Source organism: Pongo pygmaeus, chromosome 1, assembly GCF_028885625.2.
Source record: "Pongo pygmaeus isolate AG05252 chromosome 1, NHGRI_mPonPyg2-v2.0_pri, whole genome shotgun sequence".
Lineage (NCBI taxonomy): Eukaryota > Metazoa > Chordata > Mammalia > Primates > Hominidae > Pongo > Pongo pygmaeus.
The window spans coordinates 210643939-210660440 of NC_072373.2; the positions used below are offsets into that span (position 1 = coordinate 210643939).

At 48.7% G+C, this 16502-nt stretch overlaps 2 protein-coding genes across 5 annotated transcripts in view; one reads left to right on the plus strand and one right to left on the minus strand.

The window, feature by feature from the left end:
- Positions 1–16502, plus strand: part of PLA2G2C (phospholipase A2 group IIC) — a 72566-nt gene that overhangs the window by 40641 nt on the left and 15423 nt on the right. The gene's annotated exons all lie outside the window — the stretch shown is intronic.
- Positions 1–16502, minus strand: part of PLA2G2F (phospholipase A2 group IIF) — a 137059-nt gene that overhangs the window by 3021 nt on the left and 117536 nt on the right. For 3 of the 4 annotated variants that reach the window (XM_054503245.1, XM_054503256.1, XM_054503263.2), the window contains 5 exons: positions 8144–8212; positions 7759–7884; positions 7104–7156; positions 3742–3886; positions 2644–2753 (listed from right to left, as the gene is read on the minus strand). In XM_054503245.1, the coding sequence (XP_054359220.1) occupies positions 2644–2753; positions 3742–3886; positions 7104–7156; positions 7759–7874 (424 nt within the window). In that variant the 5' untranslated portion in view covers positions 7875–7884; positions 8144–8212. The remainder of the gene's footprint in view (positions 1–2643; positions 2754–3741; positions 3887–7103; positions 7157–7758; positions 7885–8143; positions 8213–16502) is intronic. The other variant, XM_054503273.1, reaches the window with a different exon arrangement.

Consider the following 16502-nt stretch of genomic DNA (forward strand, 5'->3'; position numbering starts at 1 on the left):
TTGTCCCTATGCTGTTGTTATAATTAGTAGATTTCAGAAATCATCCTTAGGTGCACAATAGAATCAGCTGGAGGGCTTGTTCCAACAAAGACTGCTGGACCTCACCCCTAAGTATCAGATTCAGTAGGTCTGGGTAGGGCTTGATGATTGGCATTTCTAACAAGTTCCTGGGTGCTGCAGCTGCTGCTGTTGCTGGTTCAGGGGCTACCATTTGAGAACCTCCAACTAGCTTGATCGGTCTGCAAACTTTTCATACTTTCTACCAGCAAAATCCTGTCTCTTAAACGAAACTCTTTAAAGAAGGCTGATGCATCAGACAGCCCCAGAAGAAGCTGCTTAATGATAAAATACACTAAAGTACCAGCTGAATCTCTCAGGGACTGTGACCATCACCTGTCAAGGCCTCTGGCTCTGATGGCCCCAGGGATTCCCAAAACCCAGCATGAAAGTCACTGCTTTAAGTTCGTCTGTTACCCCTGGTGGGTGGTGACAGGGGGAGAATCTCTCTCCTCCAGCTGCTTTAACAGGGGGACATCTGCTATCTCAGGCCAGCCCCTCCACCTCATGTTTGAACAGCAGAACATGAGGACCACAGAGATCTGGGCTCCCAAGGGGTCCCAAATGCACCCCAGTCTCCACTAGACTCCTTCCCAGATGACAGGAGACTTGAGTGTCTTTGCAAAGCCAGCATTGCTTGTGAGCTATTAATAGGCAACAACTGGTACCACCAGGTGAAGACATGGGGGCAAAGAGGGCCCAGTAGTTTCCCACAGGCTGGGCCAGGGGGAGTCCTGCCTCAGAGAGGGACACAGAGTGGGGCAGGGCAGGGACACCTGGGTGCTGCTACTTGGATGCCACTTGCGCTTACCTACATGTCTCAGTTGGGAAAAGCCACAGCAAGTTCATGGTAAATGAAGGAACCCCCCAGGCCAGGTGCTAATACCTTGGATCCCTGGAAACACTGGGCATCCTAGGATGGAGCCACCTCTGCTGGTGGGGTCCAAGTGACAGAACCAGAAGAGAAAGAGTCCACTCCTCTGATCCAAACCCCTCAGTGGACCCATGAGTGAGGAAACTGAGGCCAGATGGGGAAGGACCTGCCCAGGGCTACATAGAGCAGGGAGATGGTGACAGAACCAGAGTTCAAACCCAGATCCCCTGACTCCCAGGCCAGCATGTCTCAGAGCCTCCCTGCAGAGCTGCAGTCTCAGAATCATCTGGGGAGCCGGCTGAAAGCCAAGTTCCTGGGCCCCACCAACACCCACTGAATCAGAATCACCCAGAATTTGAGGGACAGGAGAATTGGGATGCCAATTCCAGGACTGGAGCATCAGAGCACCTCAGGGAGATGTTCTCAAGCCACAGCTAGGCTAGTCAGATTCAGATTTAGCAAAAAAGCAAAACCAAAATCAAAACACAGGATTCCTGGTTGAATTTCAATTTCAGGCTGGGCTGGTGGCTTATACCCATAATCCCAGCACTTTGGGAGGCAGAGGTGAGAGGATTGCTGGAGGCCAGGAGTTTAAGACCAGCCTGGGCAACATAGTGAGACCCCCATCTCCACAAAAAATACAAAAATCAACTGGGCGTGTTGGCACTGGCCTGTAATCGCAGCTACTCTGGAGGCTGAGGCAGAAGGATCACTTTAGCCCAGGTCAAAGCTGCAGTGAGCTATGATGGCACCACTGTACTCCAGCCTGGGCAGCAGAGCAAGACCCTGTCTTAATTAATTAATTAATTAATTAAAATTTCAGGTAAACAGTACATGTTTGGCTGGATGCAGTGGCTCACACCTGTAATCCCAGCACTTTGGGAGGCCGAGGCGGGCAGATCACGAGGTCAAGAGATCAAGACCATCCTAGCCAACATGGTGAAACCCTGTCTCTCCTAAAAATACAAAAATTAGCTGGGCATGGTGGTGTGCACCTGTAGTCCCAGCTACTTGGGAGGCTGAGGTAGGAGAATCACTTGAACCTGGGAGGCAGAGGTTGTAGTGAGCCGAGATCGCGCCACTGCACTCCAGCCTGGCGACAGAGCGAGACTCCGTCTCAAAAAAAAAAAAAAGTATTAGTAGAAGTATGTCCTAAACATTTCCTTTTCTATAAATTTAATTAATTTTATACTAGCATTTAGTTTTGAGTATCAATATGTCCCATGCAATATTTAGGACATATTTAATATTAAAACATTTTTCATTGTATAGCTAAGAAATGAATTTCACTAGGCAGCCTGTATTTCTTTTTTCTTTTTCTTTTTTTCTTCGAGACAGTCTCACTCTGTCACCCAGGCTGGAATGCAGTGGCGTGCGATCTTGGCTCACTTCAACTTCTGCCTCCCAGGTTCAAAGTGGTTCTCATATCTCAGCCTCTCCAGCAGCTGAGATTACAGGCACATGTCACCACGCCCAGCTAATTTTTGTATTTTTAGTAGAGATGGGTTTTCACCATGTTAGCCAGGCTGGTCTCGAACTCCTGACCTCAAGTGATCCACCTGCCTCAGCCTCCCAAAGTGCTGGGATTACAGGCATGAGCCACCGGCCGGCAGCCTGTATTTAATCTGGCAAGCCTGTCCACCATCCCAGCACAGGCTGGTAAAGCCAGCCACTCCCTTCTCTGGGGGCCCACGTGACGGGGAGGGACTCACTGCAGACTATCTCCGTGTTGTTTTCGATGGTGTGATCATAGTAGTCCACATATGGGTGACAGCCTTGGTCAAAGAGTTCCTGGTAGCAGCAGTCGTGGGCGTGGCAGCACCTAGGGAGCGGCAGAGGTGAGTGGACAGGCATGGCCGGGCTGGCCCATCTCCCACCAGCAGAGACCTCTGATCATCTCTTCCAGTCTCTCACAGGTCAAACGTTCGAACTGAAGCCCGGAGAGGGACAGTTACTTGTCTGAGGTCACACAGCTAAGCAGAGCTGGGGCCGGCATCCCAGGTTCTGATCCTCACAGCTTCAGCTTCGTGGCACCTGCCAGGCCTGCCCACTCCAGGACACATTCTCTCCTGTGTCTTTGTTCTATCCACAGGGCTCCCAGCTTTCCCCCAGAGCCCCGGCTGCAGCATTGGGAGGGGTCAGGGACCTGCCTAGGTTTACGTCAAGGTTGGAGGAGTGTCGACTGTAGGCAGAGGCTACCCCTGGCTGTGCCTCATGGCCAGGGAAGGACAAAGGTCTGGAGGGTCAACAGGGACGGTAGGATGGGGAACAAGAAGCACAGGCAGTGTGGCTGTCCCCATCACCTCTGGGGGCGTGAAGTCAGCTAGTCAATGTGTGTTTATTTAGCTTTCTGTGATACAAACTTGGTGCTGGCTGCTGTTGGGGAGACAGGAGCAGAAGACAAGCCATGGCTGCTGGGAGCTCCCAGTCTAATGGAGGAGGCATGGTCCTGTCTTCCAGAGCCTCCAGTCTGAGGCGGGCAGGGGTCACAGCCCTTGCCTTTGTGGGGTGTCAGCTGTGTGACTGCTCTCCCATGTGTGTTTTGGAGCAAGTCAAAGGTCCCTTCCTAGAGAGAGGAGGGGCTGAAACACTTCCAAGCCCATGACCATGGAGATGTACAACAGAAAGGGCTCAAGACAGTTTGGAAAGGACATAGTCAAAGACCAGGCTCTGGTCACCAACTCATCAAAGAAGCCAAATCCTTTGGGGGAAAGAAGGTCTCCCCTTTTCAGGGATGGGGGACAAGGTCAGTCTGACCTTCAGCTGTCCTCATTTGGCCCCTGACAGGAGCCCAGGCCTCTGGTACCTACCAATCCACCTCATCCTTGGGCTGGCCACGGCCCCCCAGCCCACAGTAGCAACCGTAGCCCACGAAGGACAGGATGGCGCTCCTCCCCGTGACAGCCTCCACCATGGCCTTCAGGTTAAGCAGGCTGCCGTGGGCTGTGGACAGAACTGCAAGAGAACCAGGGGGTGCTCTGAGCCCCTCCCCCATGGCTGGCCGCTCCCAACCTCTCATCCTGAGAGTCTGGACTGACCATCCTCCCAATACCTAGGGTAGGTGGGAGAAGGAAGGAGAAAGCAGGAGAGGAAGCTGGGGCAAGAAGGGTGGGCAGCTAAGCCAGAGGAAAGAAATCTGCAAGGTACCATGTATGGTGTGCACCCAAGTCCCTGCAGCCCTGAGAAAACAATGCAGGTCATCCTTGCTAGGGACTTGCTCCATGCCAGGTACTGTCCCAAGCCCCTTCCGTGTGCATGAATCCATTGAGTGCTCACTGCAACCCTATGCACACTCTTGTTATCCCACTGTGCAGATGAGAAGACTGAGGCCCAGTGCATTTAGTAACTTGCTCTACGTCCTGTTGTCAGAAAGCAATGGAGACAGAATTTGGACCCAGGCAGTGAGGGTTTTGCACCCACACCCTCTGCCACTTGGCTGTACACACTTCTCAAGGGGGATGCCCGAGTGCCTGGTATGCTGGAGGGGGGCTTTGCAAAGGCCACATGCTGTTAGGAAGCTCAGGGGGTTGATTCTGGGTCCCTTTCTGGTCTCTGCCTCCTGCCTCTGCCCTCCTGGGGGCCTCAGAGTCCCCACCACAATCCCGGGGCTGGTGCATCTCAGGATCAATCCAGCGACAATTTGGTGCTCTGGTCGTTAATGAAGAAACAGAAAAGGCTTCGTATTACAGGCTGATACTGGCTGGGGTTGGGAAGAAGGAAAACACTCTCCCCACACACATACAGAGGGAGAAATAGTGCAAGGACACTTCCTGCACCAGCGAAATCAGCTTCGTGGCACCTGCCAGGCCGGCCCACCCCAGGACACATTCTCCCCCTTGCCACTGCTTCTCTCGGTCTTGTGGTCTGTGCCTGTGCGATGGCTGTCTGACTTGCCTGCGCTGCCTCTGCACATCCTCCTGGATGGAGCACTGGGTCCACACGCCCAGCCTGGCACCTACAGTCCTTACCTGGGAGAAGCTGTCCTACATACACCAGCAGGAGAGCCAATCTATCACCATTTTATGGGTGAGGAAACTAAGGCTCGGAAAGGTGCAGCCTTGCCCAGGTCCCACAGGCTGGAGGGGGCAGAGCCCAGACTGCCCTGGGTTTGTGTGCTCCGGAGCTGGGAAGCTAACCACAGCGCAGCACAGTGCAGCTCTGCCTGCTTCCCCCACCCCAGCCATTCCAGCTGCAGTCAGCGTGAGGGGACTAGCTCAGCACCCTTCCTACTGCTCTCTCCATGTCCCCACCCTGCTCCCCAGCCTGAATGAGGAAATGTACTGGGAGAGGGGAAAGCCAACGGTTTCAGAAACTGGTGGCTCAGGGAATCCCAAAGGCCACTCTTGCTTGCTTCTAGAGACATGGTGTCCAACATCTCTAACGACAGGGAACTCGCCACCTCAATGTGCCTTAGTGGGCAGAGCATTGACTGTGGAGTCAGACAGACCTAGGCCAATAACCAAGGCCAGCTGGGACTCCCTGGGGCTCTGTTCTCCCATCTGTAAAATGGGAGTAACAATCTCAACCATGAGAGATCAGGCAGGCCAGTGCCTTGCTCGAGGCCTGGCACACACCAGCAACCTCTCGGATCGCAATTCCCAAAGCAGAGGATGGGGATCATGACGCCCTCCTTGCCGGACACCTTGGAGGTTGAAGTGTGATCATGAAGGTGTGTAGAGTGCCTGGCCCACACAGCACCTTGAGGAGGGACCCAACCACTGCGAGGCCCTGTCCGCCTCCCCATCTGCCCCTGGCCTTGTAAATGTTACCCTGGGGGAGAGGGCACCTCCAGTCCTCAGGACCCCCTGACAGTCAACTCCCATGTGGCAAAAGAAGAAGAGCAAGAAACCTACGTGGCCATGCACAGAGTGAACACACACACATGGACACACACACACCCATCTCACACACTCACACACCTGCCCACCTCACACTCTCCTCTACACACTACATGCACTTGCACACACCCTCATTCCCAGACACCTCAAACTCACACTCACCCACACATACCTGATAAACTCAACACTCACACATACCTACCTGATGCACTCATACACCTACACTCACCCACACATACCTGATACACACACACACTTGCACACTCACGCCCTCGTGCATTACAGATGCACTCACATACACAACGCATCCAGGGGAGAATCAGGGGCCTGGCCCAAGGCCACATCCACTCCGACAGTCCAAGCAAAGGAATCCAAGTCCACATTCAGTTGGGTTAAAGGCTCTGCCCCTAACGAGTGGCTTGGGCTGAACTCAAGCGGTAGTCTTCTCAGTAACGGGTCACTTTGCCTGAATGCAACCAGCCCTCTCTCACGTCTGGCCACGTGGAACCTTATTTTGGTTTTTGTCATTTATTTCTTTTCCTCAAGCCAGGCTGTGTTCTGGTGAGGTTTAACAGGCTGCATGAAAGGCCAGTGAGAGGCCCAGCCAATGGTCCATGGAGCTGGGACACCTGCCACATAAGTGATGCCAGGACGAGTGGCAGGGTCAGGTCTCTGTCAAGAACCTCATGCAACAATCCTATGGGGCAGCTGGCCAGAGCCATGATGCCCTGGGTACCACCCCCAGAAAGAAGCCCCTGACCTCCCAGCACTCTGCAGTACACAGACACCCACCCTACACACACACACCCTCCAGCAGATCTATGCACCCTACATCCATAAGCACGCTCTGGAGACACACACCCCAATTAACACACACTCACACAAAGAGACACAAATGGGCTCGCACTCAGGTGCCTACACTGTCACATACTTCATGGATGCGTGTTGCACACATAGACATCATCACGTGCTCAGACACACCTACACACACATAGATGCCTGAGCCTGTCTGCACACAAAATCATTAACTCCTGTCTGATGGACACAGACTAGTACACACTTAGGTACACAAATGCCAAGCCAACACCAGCATTTTATGATGCTTGCTCAGCCCTGCACCCTGCCCCCCGGGGCTCTTAAATGCATGTTTACAGGTGGCTGGAGGGGTAAACAGCCCCAGAATTGGGTGCAGCCTGCTGGGCTGAGCCAGGAAGCAGAGGCCCAGGGACAGGAAGGAACCTAGGCCGGTCAGTGGAACCATAACTCAGGCACCCAAGGTCACAGGAGACAAGCTGGGAGCGGGAGAGGAGGAACCCTCTGGAGTCTTTACTCACCACTGCCGGCAAGGATGGCCACGGCAAAGAACTTCTTCATACCCAGGCTAGACCTGAGGGAGGGCGAAACCCAGAGCTTGAGTCCATCCCCTCCACCCTTGGCAGTGTTGGACCTGCTGCTCCCTTGCTGAGCCTCAGGACAGGTGTCATCAATGCTGTCCCTTGATGTCCTGGTTGCTGCTCCTAGCGCTGTCATCAGCACCTGCCCAGCCCCTCCTGGAGGAGCGCACCCCAGATGGCAGAGCCAGGAGGCACGAGCACCTCCTTGCCCCCTACTCTGGCAGGAACCCCCTCTACAGGAAGCCTGCTGTCTCAGGCCAGACCTCCCATGCACACATTAGGGAGTCCGGGAAGGAAGTCATATGACCTAGCCTAGCAGCTGGGTCTTGAACCCAAAGCCAGGAGTCCTAGGTCCCTGGATTCCAGTCCCAGCACCACTTCCAAAATGTGTGGCCTCAGCATCCCTGGGCCACACGAGGGTTGTGGCCTCACTCTCCCTGGGCCACATGAGTGCCACGTGAAGGTTGACTAAATGATCCCTTTGGGGTTCTGCCCACCATGTGGACTCTTAGGAGAAAGGGATTCTAGCAGCCAGTCCCTCACCCCTGTCCCCGCCCCTCCTGGAGGATTCCGTCTCAGGGCAGCAGGCACCTACCTGGAGGTTGTTGAAGGACAGGAGGCCCCGAAGCATGGGCCCCTCCACCCAGAGAAGCATCTATCCAGCACCTTCTTTTTGAACGCTTTGGGGTTGGCCTGCGCCCCATCTGCCATGTTGCGGGTTCTGGGGGGCCAGAAACATAGGTCTCGAAAGGTCTGAGATGTGCTCCAGAGGCTGCGGGGAGCAGGCCCCAGCTTCACGCTGCCTCGCACACTGGCAGGGGAGTGCCGCAGCAATGCCCCTGGGCAGGAGGCAGGTGACACATGCCCTAGAAAAAGGAGGCTCCACCTCCTCCTCCCTCCCCCACAGCCCTGCCCACAGCCAGCTGGTACAGTCCCCACCCCTGGGTGCTCTGGTCTGCCTGACTTGGGGGTTTACATACCTGATAGGAGAATCAGTCTTTCCCCATGCATCTGAAAGGAAATTAGCCCAAAGGCCTCTCTTTCCCCATCTGAAAGATGTTAAAGATAAAACATCACTCAGTGACACTTGTTGAAACACAGTAAGGCAGGCTTTGTTCAAAGGGGCCATGGGGACAGGTGTAGGGCCATGGCAGTGGATTCTGCAGTGGGGAAGAGAGACTGGACTCAATGGCAGATACAATAAGAAAAAGCGGGAATTCATAGCCAAGGAGCAGGGTGGGGTCTGAGGATGGAAAGTTAACTAGAAGAAACATCAGGGGTCGTCGGGGGTTGGGAGACTCTGGCTAAACCGATCCACCAGGATTCCTGCTGAAGGCAGGTGGGTTGCTCAGACATCACCTGGGGGCCACGGAGGACGAGAAATCCAATAAGATATGGAGGACAAAATTGAGGATTCTACCAACTTAGCAGCATTGTGACATTGCCAAATTTGCCCTTGAAGGGGGCACAATTATCTGATGGACAGCCTGGGGGGCCTGGTTGTCAGCACCATTTGCCTTTTTTGAAGGGAGGTGGTATGTGTGAGAAAGATGGGGCTGGAGAGAATCCAAGGCAGTGTGAGCTCTGGGAGCCCCTCTCAGGGCTGGGTCACCTGGGCTGAGCTTGGGGGTTTGAGCAGTCATACTGATAGAAGATCCCATGCCAGCACCCCCACTTCCCAGCCGTGAGGCCTTGGTAGGAGAACTCCCTTCCCTGGTCTCTGAATTCTCAGCTGTAAGTGCATATAACAAGGCCTCACCGAATGAGGGTGATGCTCATACAAGTCGGGTGTCTTGTGGTGGGTGGGGGCAGGTGTAGGTGCCCAGTTAAAGATCTGGTTGTTACAAAGTAGAGGCCTGGGCACAGCGTGATCACTCACATCTGCAATCCCGCACTGTGGGACGCCAAGACGGAAGGATTGAGTGAGGCCAGGAGTTTGAGACCAGCCTGGGAAACATAGTGAGACCCCATGTCTACAAACAACAGCAAAGTAGGGGCTGATCTCCAGCCTTGGGGAGAATTGAGATGCTGGGAGGGGACGGCAAGGGAGGCAGGAGAAGATGACTTTTGGAAGTTGACACTGCAAATAATCCCCTCACCTTCAAGTTGATCCGTCTCTCTCAATGTCCTCAAATCTGCCAACAAGGGGCAGAAGAGACCCCTGGGACTTCCCTTCCTGCCCCTAGCTTTGCCAGCCTCCTCTTCTGGCTATACCAAACCACAGTCCACATGTCATCCCCCTCACCCAGCTCCCACCCTTTCTCTGCCTAGCTCCCTCTCTGTGGATCCAGGTCCATCTCCTCTCCAGGAAGTTATCCCGGAAAAACCCCACTGCATCCAGTCACAGGTCCCTGCATGGGAGGGTGTTTATTTGCATTTGGTGATGCATTCCAAAACATATACAGGTAGCATCACCTGTATATGTTTTGGTTTATGAATCTTGACACTTCCTTCAGACTGGGGATCCTGGAAGGAAGAGGTCTTTGTTTCTTCCAAAAGCCTAGGGCTTCCCCCTTGGGACAAGGCTGCATCTGCTTCATCAGACTCGGAGTGATTGGAAAATGAGACTAGTCTCTGCCTTCACTTATCTGCACAAAGTTTGGCTTCTATCTTTGCCTCCATTTTCGCAAACACCACTTAATGATGTCACCACACTCCAAAGAAGGAAGAATCAAGAACTAAGGCCCAGTATGTCCAAATCCTGAAGATAAAGCCCCGCTGCAAACACCACTTAATGATGTCACCATACTCCAAAGAAGGAAGGATCGAGAAGTAAGGCCCAGTATGTCCAAAGCCTGAAAATACAGGCTCCAATCTGCAGATAACTAGAGCCACTCCGACGTAGGTTGAGGAGGCCAAGGCTGGGGCCGAGGACCCCTGAGAGCCTCTGAGCAGCATCACTGCTACTTTCTCAACTGGAATTCCCACTGGACATGCTGGTTGGGCTGGTCTTCAGAGAGGCTTGATCCTTGAGGAAGAGGACAGGCTCTTCCCTCTCCCTCCACCCTCCCCCTACCAAGCTCAGGTGCTCAATAGCGAGTCAATAATAAACTGGTTGACCCAGTAATTCCACTTCTGGGACTGCAGACCAAATGCCAACTTGAGTTGCTCCTAGAGACACTGAAGGGGTGTTTTCTTGGTGCTCCCCCAACCCCATTAGAAGCAACTTAAATTAGGGGTTAGTTAAGCAAATTATTAGCCATCCATCCATAATCATGTTTTCAAATAATATTTGTTGATACAAAAAAACCACCATGTACTACAAGGTAATAGCATTTTTAAAAAGGAGTTGGTGTACACAGGTATAAAAATTATCTAGAAGGATACAATGTAAAAGCATTAGTAATGGACATCTTTAGACAGTGGAATAAATGGTGGTTTTTATTTTTTTATTTGTAATTTTTGGTATTAAAATGAGTGTAAAAATACATTCAACAATTACAATAAAATGGTCAATTTCCTCGAAAGACACAAAGTCACTCAACCGGAAATAGCTGGATATCTATGAAAGCCGCTGAATGTGTAGTTTAAAATCTTCCCATAAACAAACTCCAGGTCCAGATGGCTTCACTGGTGAAATTGACCAAATACTTAAAGAAGAAGAAACACCAATTGTATTAGTTTGCTAGGGCTGCCATGACAAAATACCACAAATGGAGGGACTTCAATAACAGAAATTTATTTTCTCGCAGTTCTGGAGTCTGGAAGTCCAAGATCAAGATGCTGGCAGGGCTGATTTCATTCTGAGGCCCTTCTCTGTGGCTGGAAGATGCCACCTTCGCTCTGTGGCCTCACGTGGCCTTTCCTCTTCGTATGCCCATCCCTCGTGTCTCTTTGTGTGTCTAAATTTACTCATCTTATAAGGACACAAGTCATGCTGGATTAGGACCCACCCTTGATTCCACTTAATCGCCTCTTTAAAGGCACTATCTCCAAATACAGCCATATTCTGAGGTACCGTGGGTTAGAGCTTCAAATTACACATTTAGTGGAGGGGAAAACAATTGAGCCCATAACACCAATTACACACAAATTCTTCCAGAAAATTTAGATAAAGAAAGTGCTTCCCAATTCATTCTACTAAGCCAACATTATTCTAATACCAAAACCAGATAAAGACATTACAAGATATGAAAACTACAAGACTACGATTCCTCATCAACATAGATAAAAAAATTCTTAACAAAATATTGGCAAACGGGCAAATGCTGGTAAACAGGAAAATATACCATGACCTAGTGGGGTTTATCCCAGGAATGAAAGATTGGTTTTGCATTAAAAATCAGTCAATGTAAATATATCATACTAACGGACTAAAGAAGGAAAGCCATATAGTCATCTCAACAAATCCAAGAAAACAAAACAAATGCCATTTGACAAAATCCAACATCCATTCCTGATTTAAAAAACTGTCCACAAACTGAGACAGAATGGAACTTCCCCAGCTTGAGAAAGGATATCTATAGCCGGGTGCAATGGCTCATGCCTGTAATTCCAGCACTTTCGGAGGCCAAGGCTGGTGGATCACCTGAGGTCAGGAGTTTGAGACCAGCCTGTCCAACATGGTGAAACCTGGTCTCCACTAAAAATACAAAAATCAGCTGGGTGTGGTGGCACATGCCTGTAATCCCAGCTTCTCAGGAGGCTAAGGCAGGGGAATAGCTTGAACTCAGGAGGCGGAGGTTGCAGTCAGCCGAGATGGCGCCACTGCACTCCAGCCTGGGCAACAGAGCCAGATTTCCATCAAAAAAAAAAAAGATAAAGGGCATCTACAAGAAACCTATCGCCAACACCAGGCTTAATGATGCAAGACTGAATGCTTTTCTCCCAAAGATTAGGAAGAATGTCCACTCTCATCACTTCTATTCTATGTTGTACTGGTGATTTCAGTTAGTGCAACAGCGAAGAAAAGAAATGAAAGGGCTTCAGATTGGAAAGGAAGAAGAGAGTTGATGTCTATTGGCATCAACATAATAGTCCATATAAAAAATCCTGTAGAAGCTACAAAAAAAGCTGCTGGAACTAACAACTGAATTTAGCAAGGTTGCAGAATATCAGATAAAAATACGAAATAGTCATAATAATTGTACTTCTACATACTAGCAATGAATAATTGGACACTGAAATTTAAAAAATATATTTACAATAATATTCAAAAATATGAAATATTTAGGGATAAAATTGACCAAAAAACAGATACTTGTACATTAAAAACTTTAAAATGAGGCTCAGAGAAATCAAGGAAAACCAAAGTAAATCAAGGGATATGTCATGCTTATGAATCAGAAGCCTCAATATTGTTACAATGTCAATTCTCATTTGCTCATTAGTCAGTGCGCTCTCAATCAAAATCCTAACAGGCTTTTTTTGTAGAAATTGACAAGCTGATCCCAAAATTCATATGGAAATTCAAGGGATCTAGAATAGCCAAATCAACTATAAAAAGATGAATAGCATTGCAGGACTTACACTACCTGATTTTAAGACTTATAAAGTGGGCCAGGCACGGCAACTCACACCTGTAATTCCGGCACTTTGGGAGGCCAAGGTGGGAGAATTGCTTGAGCCCAGGAGTTCAAGACCAGCCTGGACAACATAGCAAGACCCCGTCTTCACAAACAAACAAACAAAAATTAGCATGGCTTGGCGGCACACACTTGTAGTCCCAGCTACCTGGCAGGCCAAGGCAGGAGAATTTCTTGAGTCTGGGAGGTCGAGCAAATAGGTCAATGGAACAGAATAGATGACTGAGAATCAGACTTACAAATGTGGAAAATTTATTTTTGACAAGGATCCAAAGGGAAGTTCATGGAGAAATAACAGAATTTTCAACCATGTTGCTAGGCCAACTGACTATCAACAGAAAGAGAGAGAAATAGAGAGAAAGAAAGGGAGAGAAAGAAAAAAGAGAGAGAAGGAGGGAGAGAGAAAGAGAGAAAGAAACAGAGGGAGGGAGAGAAAGAAGAAAGAGAGAGGATGAGAAGGAAAGAGGGAAACAGAACAGGGATCGGGGAGGAAGGAAGGGAGAGAAAGACAGAAAAGAAATAAGAATTTCAATTCATACCTCTAACCATATACAAAAATTAACCAAAACTCATCACAGTTCAAGGGTGCTAAGACAATTCAATAGAGAAAAAATTGTCTTCTCAACAAACATTGTTGAGATAACTGGATACCCACATGCAAAAGAATGAAGTTGAACCCCTTCCTTACACCACATACAAAAGTTAACTCAAAATGGATCAGAGACCTAAACGTAAACTATAAACCTTTTACCAGCGTAACATAGTGAGATGTCATCTCTGCCAAAAAAAAAAAAAAAAAAAAAAAGAATGAGCTGGGCATGGGCATGTTTGCACATGCCTGTAGTCACAGCTATTCAGGAGGCTAAGGTGGGAGGATTGCTTGAATCCAGGAGGTTGAGGCTGCTGTGAGCTGTGATGGTGCCACTGCACTCCAGCCTGGGCAGCAGTGAGATTCTATCTCAACAAAACAAAACAAAACAAAAAACAATAAACTTTTAGGCTCGGTGCAATGGCTCACACCTGTAATCCCAGCTCTTTGGGAGGCTGAGGTGGTCTGATCACTAGAGGTCAGGAGTTCGAGACCAGCCTGGCCAACATGGCAAAACCCCATCTCTACTAAAAATACAAAATATTAGCTAGGCGTGGTGGTAGGCGCCTGTAATCCCAGCTACTCGGGAAGTTAAGGCAAGAGGATCACTTGAACCTGCGAGGAGGAGGTTGCAGTGAGCCGAGATTGCACCACTGCACTCCAGCCTGGGCGACAGAGCAAGACTCTTGTCTCAAACAAAAAGAAAAAAAAAAAAAAGAAAAAACAATAAACTCTTAGAAGAAAACATAGGACTAAGTCTTTGTGACACTGAGTTATCAATGGTTTCTTAGTACATCAAATGTGCAAGTGACACAAAAAAGATAATTTGAACTTTATCAAAATGAAAAATATGTGTGCTGCAAACTGTACCATTAAGAAAATAAAAAAAACAGAATGAGAGAAAATATTTGCAAACCATATGTCTGATAAGGAACTTGTATCCAGAATATCTAAAGAGCTCTTATAACTCAGCAGTAAAAAGATGACAACCCAATCTTTAAAATAGGCAAAAGATTTAAAGACATTTCTCCACAGAAGATAACCTTATGACCAACAAGCATGTGCAATGATGCTCAGCATCATTAGTCATTAGGGAAATGCAAACGAAAACCATAATGTGATACCACTTCACACCCACTAAGATGGCTGTGATCAAAAAGACAGATGATACCAAGAGTTAGTGAGGAGGCGGAGAAACTGGAACCCTCATACATTGCTGATGGAAATGTAAAATGGTGAAGCCACTGTGGAAAACAGCTTGGCAGTTCTTCAAAGCATTAAACATGGAGTTACCCTAAGACCCAGTAATTGCACTCCTAGGCATATACCTGATATGGTTTGGCTCTGTGTCCCCACCCAAATTTCATCTTGTAGCTCCCATAATTCCCACGTGTTGTGGGAGGGACCTGGTGGGAGATGACTGAATCATGGGGGCAGATCTTTCCCGTGCTGTTCTCGTGATAGTGAATAAGTCTTACGAGATCTGATGGCTTTAAAAAAACAGGAGTTTGCCTGCACCAGCTCTTTCTTTGCCTGCTGCCATCCACGTAAGATGTGACTTGCTCCTCCTTGCCTTCCGCCATACTGTGAGGCCTCCCCAGCCACGTGGAACTGTAAGTCCAATAAACCATTTTCCTGTATAAATTACCCCGTCTTGGGAATGTCTTTATCAGCAGCATGAAAACGGACTAATACAATACCAAGAGAAATGTCTCCATTTTAACACTTTGCATTTTTAACATTTTCGCATCCATATACAAAAACTGTACACCAATGTTCATAGCAGCATTATTCATTATAAGCAAAAAGTGGAAAAAGCCAAATTGAAAGGGTGCTCTGCCCCTCCACACCTGTGGGTATTTCTAGTCGGGTGGGATGAGAGACTGAGAAAAGAAATAAGACACAGAGACAAAGTATAGAGAAACAACAGTGGGCCCAGGGGACTGGTACTCAGTACACCAAAGACCTGCACCGGCACCGGCCTCTGAGTTCCCTCAGTTTTTATTGATTATTATTTTCATTATTTCAGCGAAAAGGAATGTAGTAGGAGAGCAGGGTGATAATAAGGAGAAGGTCAGCAAAAAACATGTGAGCAAAAGAATCTATGTGATAATTAGGTTCAAAGGAAAGTACTATGACAGGACGTGCACGTAAGCCAGATTTATGTTTCTCTCCACCCAAACATCTCAGTGGAGTAAAGAGTAACAAAGCAGCATTGCTGCAAACATGTCTCGCCTCCCACCATAGGGCGGTTTTTCTCCTATCTCAGAATTGAACAAATGTACAATCGGGTTTTATACCGAGACATTCAGTTCCCAGGGGCAAGCAGGAGACAGTGGCCTTCCTCTATCTCAACTGCAAGAGGCTTTCCTCTTTTACTAATCCACCTCAGCACAGACCCTTTATGGGTGTCGGGCTGGGGGACGTTCAGGTCTTTCTCATCCCACGAGGCCATATTTCAGACTATCACATGGGGAGAAACCTTGGACAATACCCCGCTTCCAAGGGCAGAGGTCCCTTCAGCTTTCCACAGTGCATTGTGCCCCTGGTTTATTGAGACTAGAGAATGGCGATGACTTTTACCAAGTATACTGCTTGTAAACATTTTGTTAACAAGGCACATTCTGCACAGCCCTGGATCCCTTAAACCTTGATTTTATACAACACATGTTTTTGTGAGCTCCAGGTTGGGTCAAAGTGGCTGGGGCAAAGCTACAAATTAGCAACATCTCAGCAAAGCAATTGTTTAAAGTACAGGTCTTTTTCAAAATGGAGTCTCTTATGTCTTTCCTTTCTACATAGACACAGTAACAGTCTGATCTCTCTTTCTTTTCTCTACCCAAATGTCCATTTGGTTGATGAATAGGGTATATCTATACAAGGAAATATTCTTCAATCATTAAAAGGAATAGAGTAGTGATACATGTTATAACATGGCCGAACCTTGAAAGCATTGTTAAATGAAAGAAACCAGTCACAAAAGTCACATATCACACGATTTTGCTCTATGAAATGTCCAGAATAGGCAAAGCTGCAGAAACAGGAAGTAGATGATGGTTTCCAGGGGCTGAGAAAAGGGAGTGTGTGGTGACAGGGATTGGGGAATGACTACTGATGGGTAGAAATTCTTTTTGTGGTATCAAAAGTGTTCTAAAATTAGAACACTTGCAAATGGTTATAAATGGTTGCAAAACTATGGATACACACACACACAAAAACCATTGA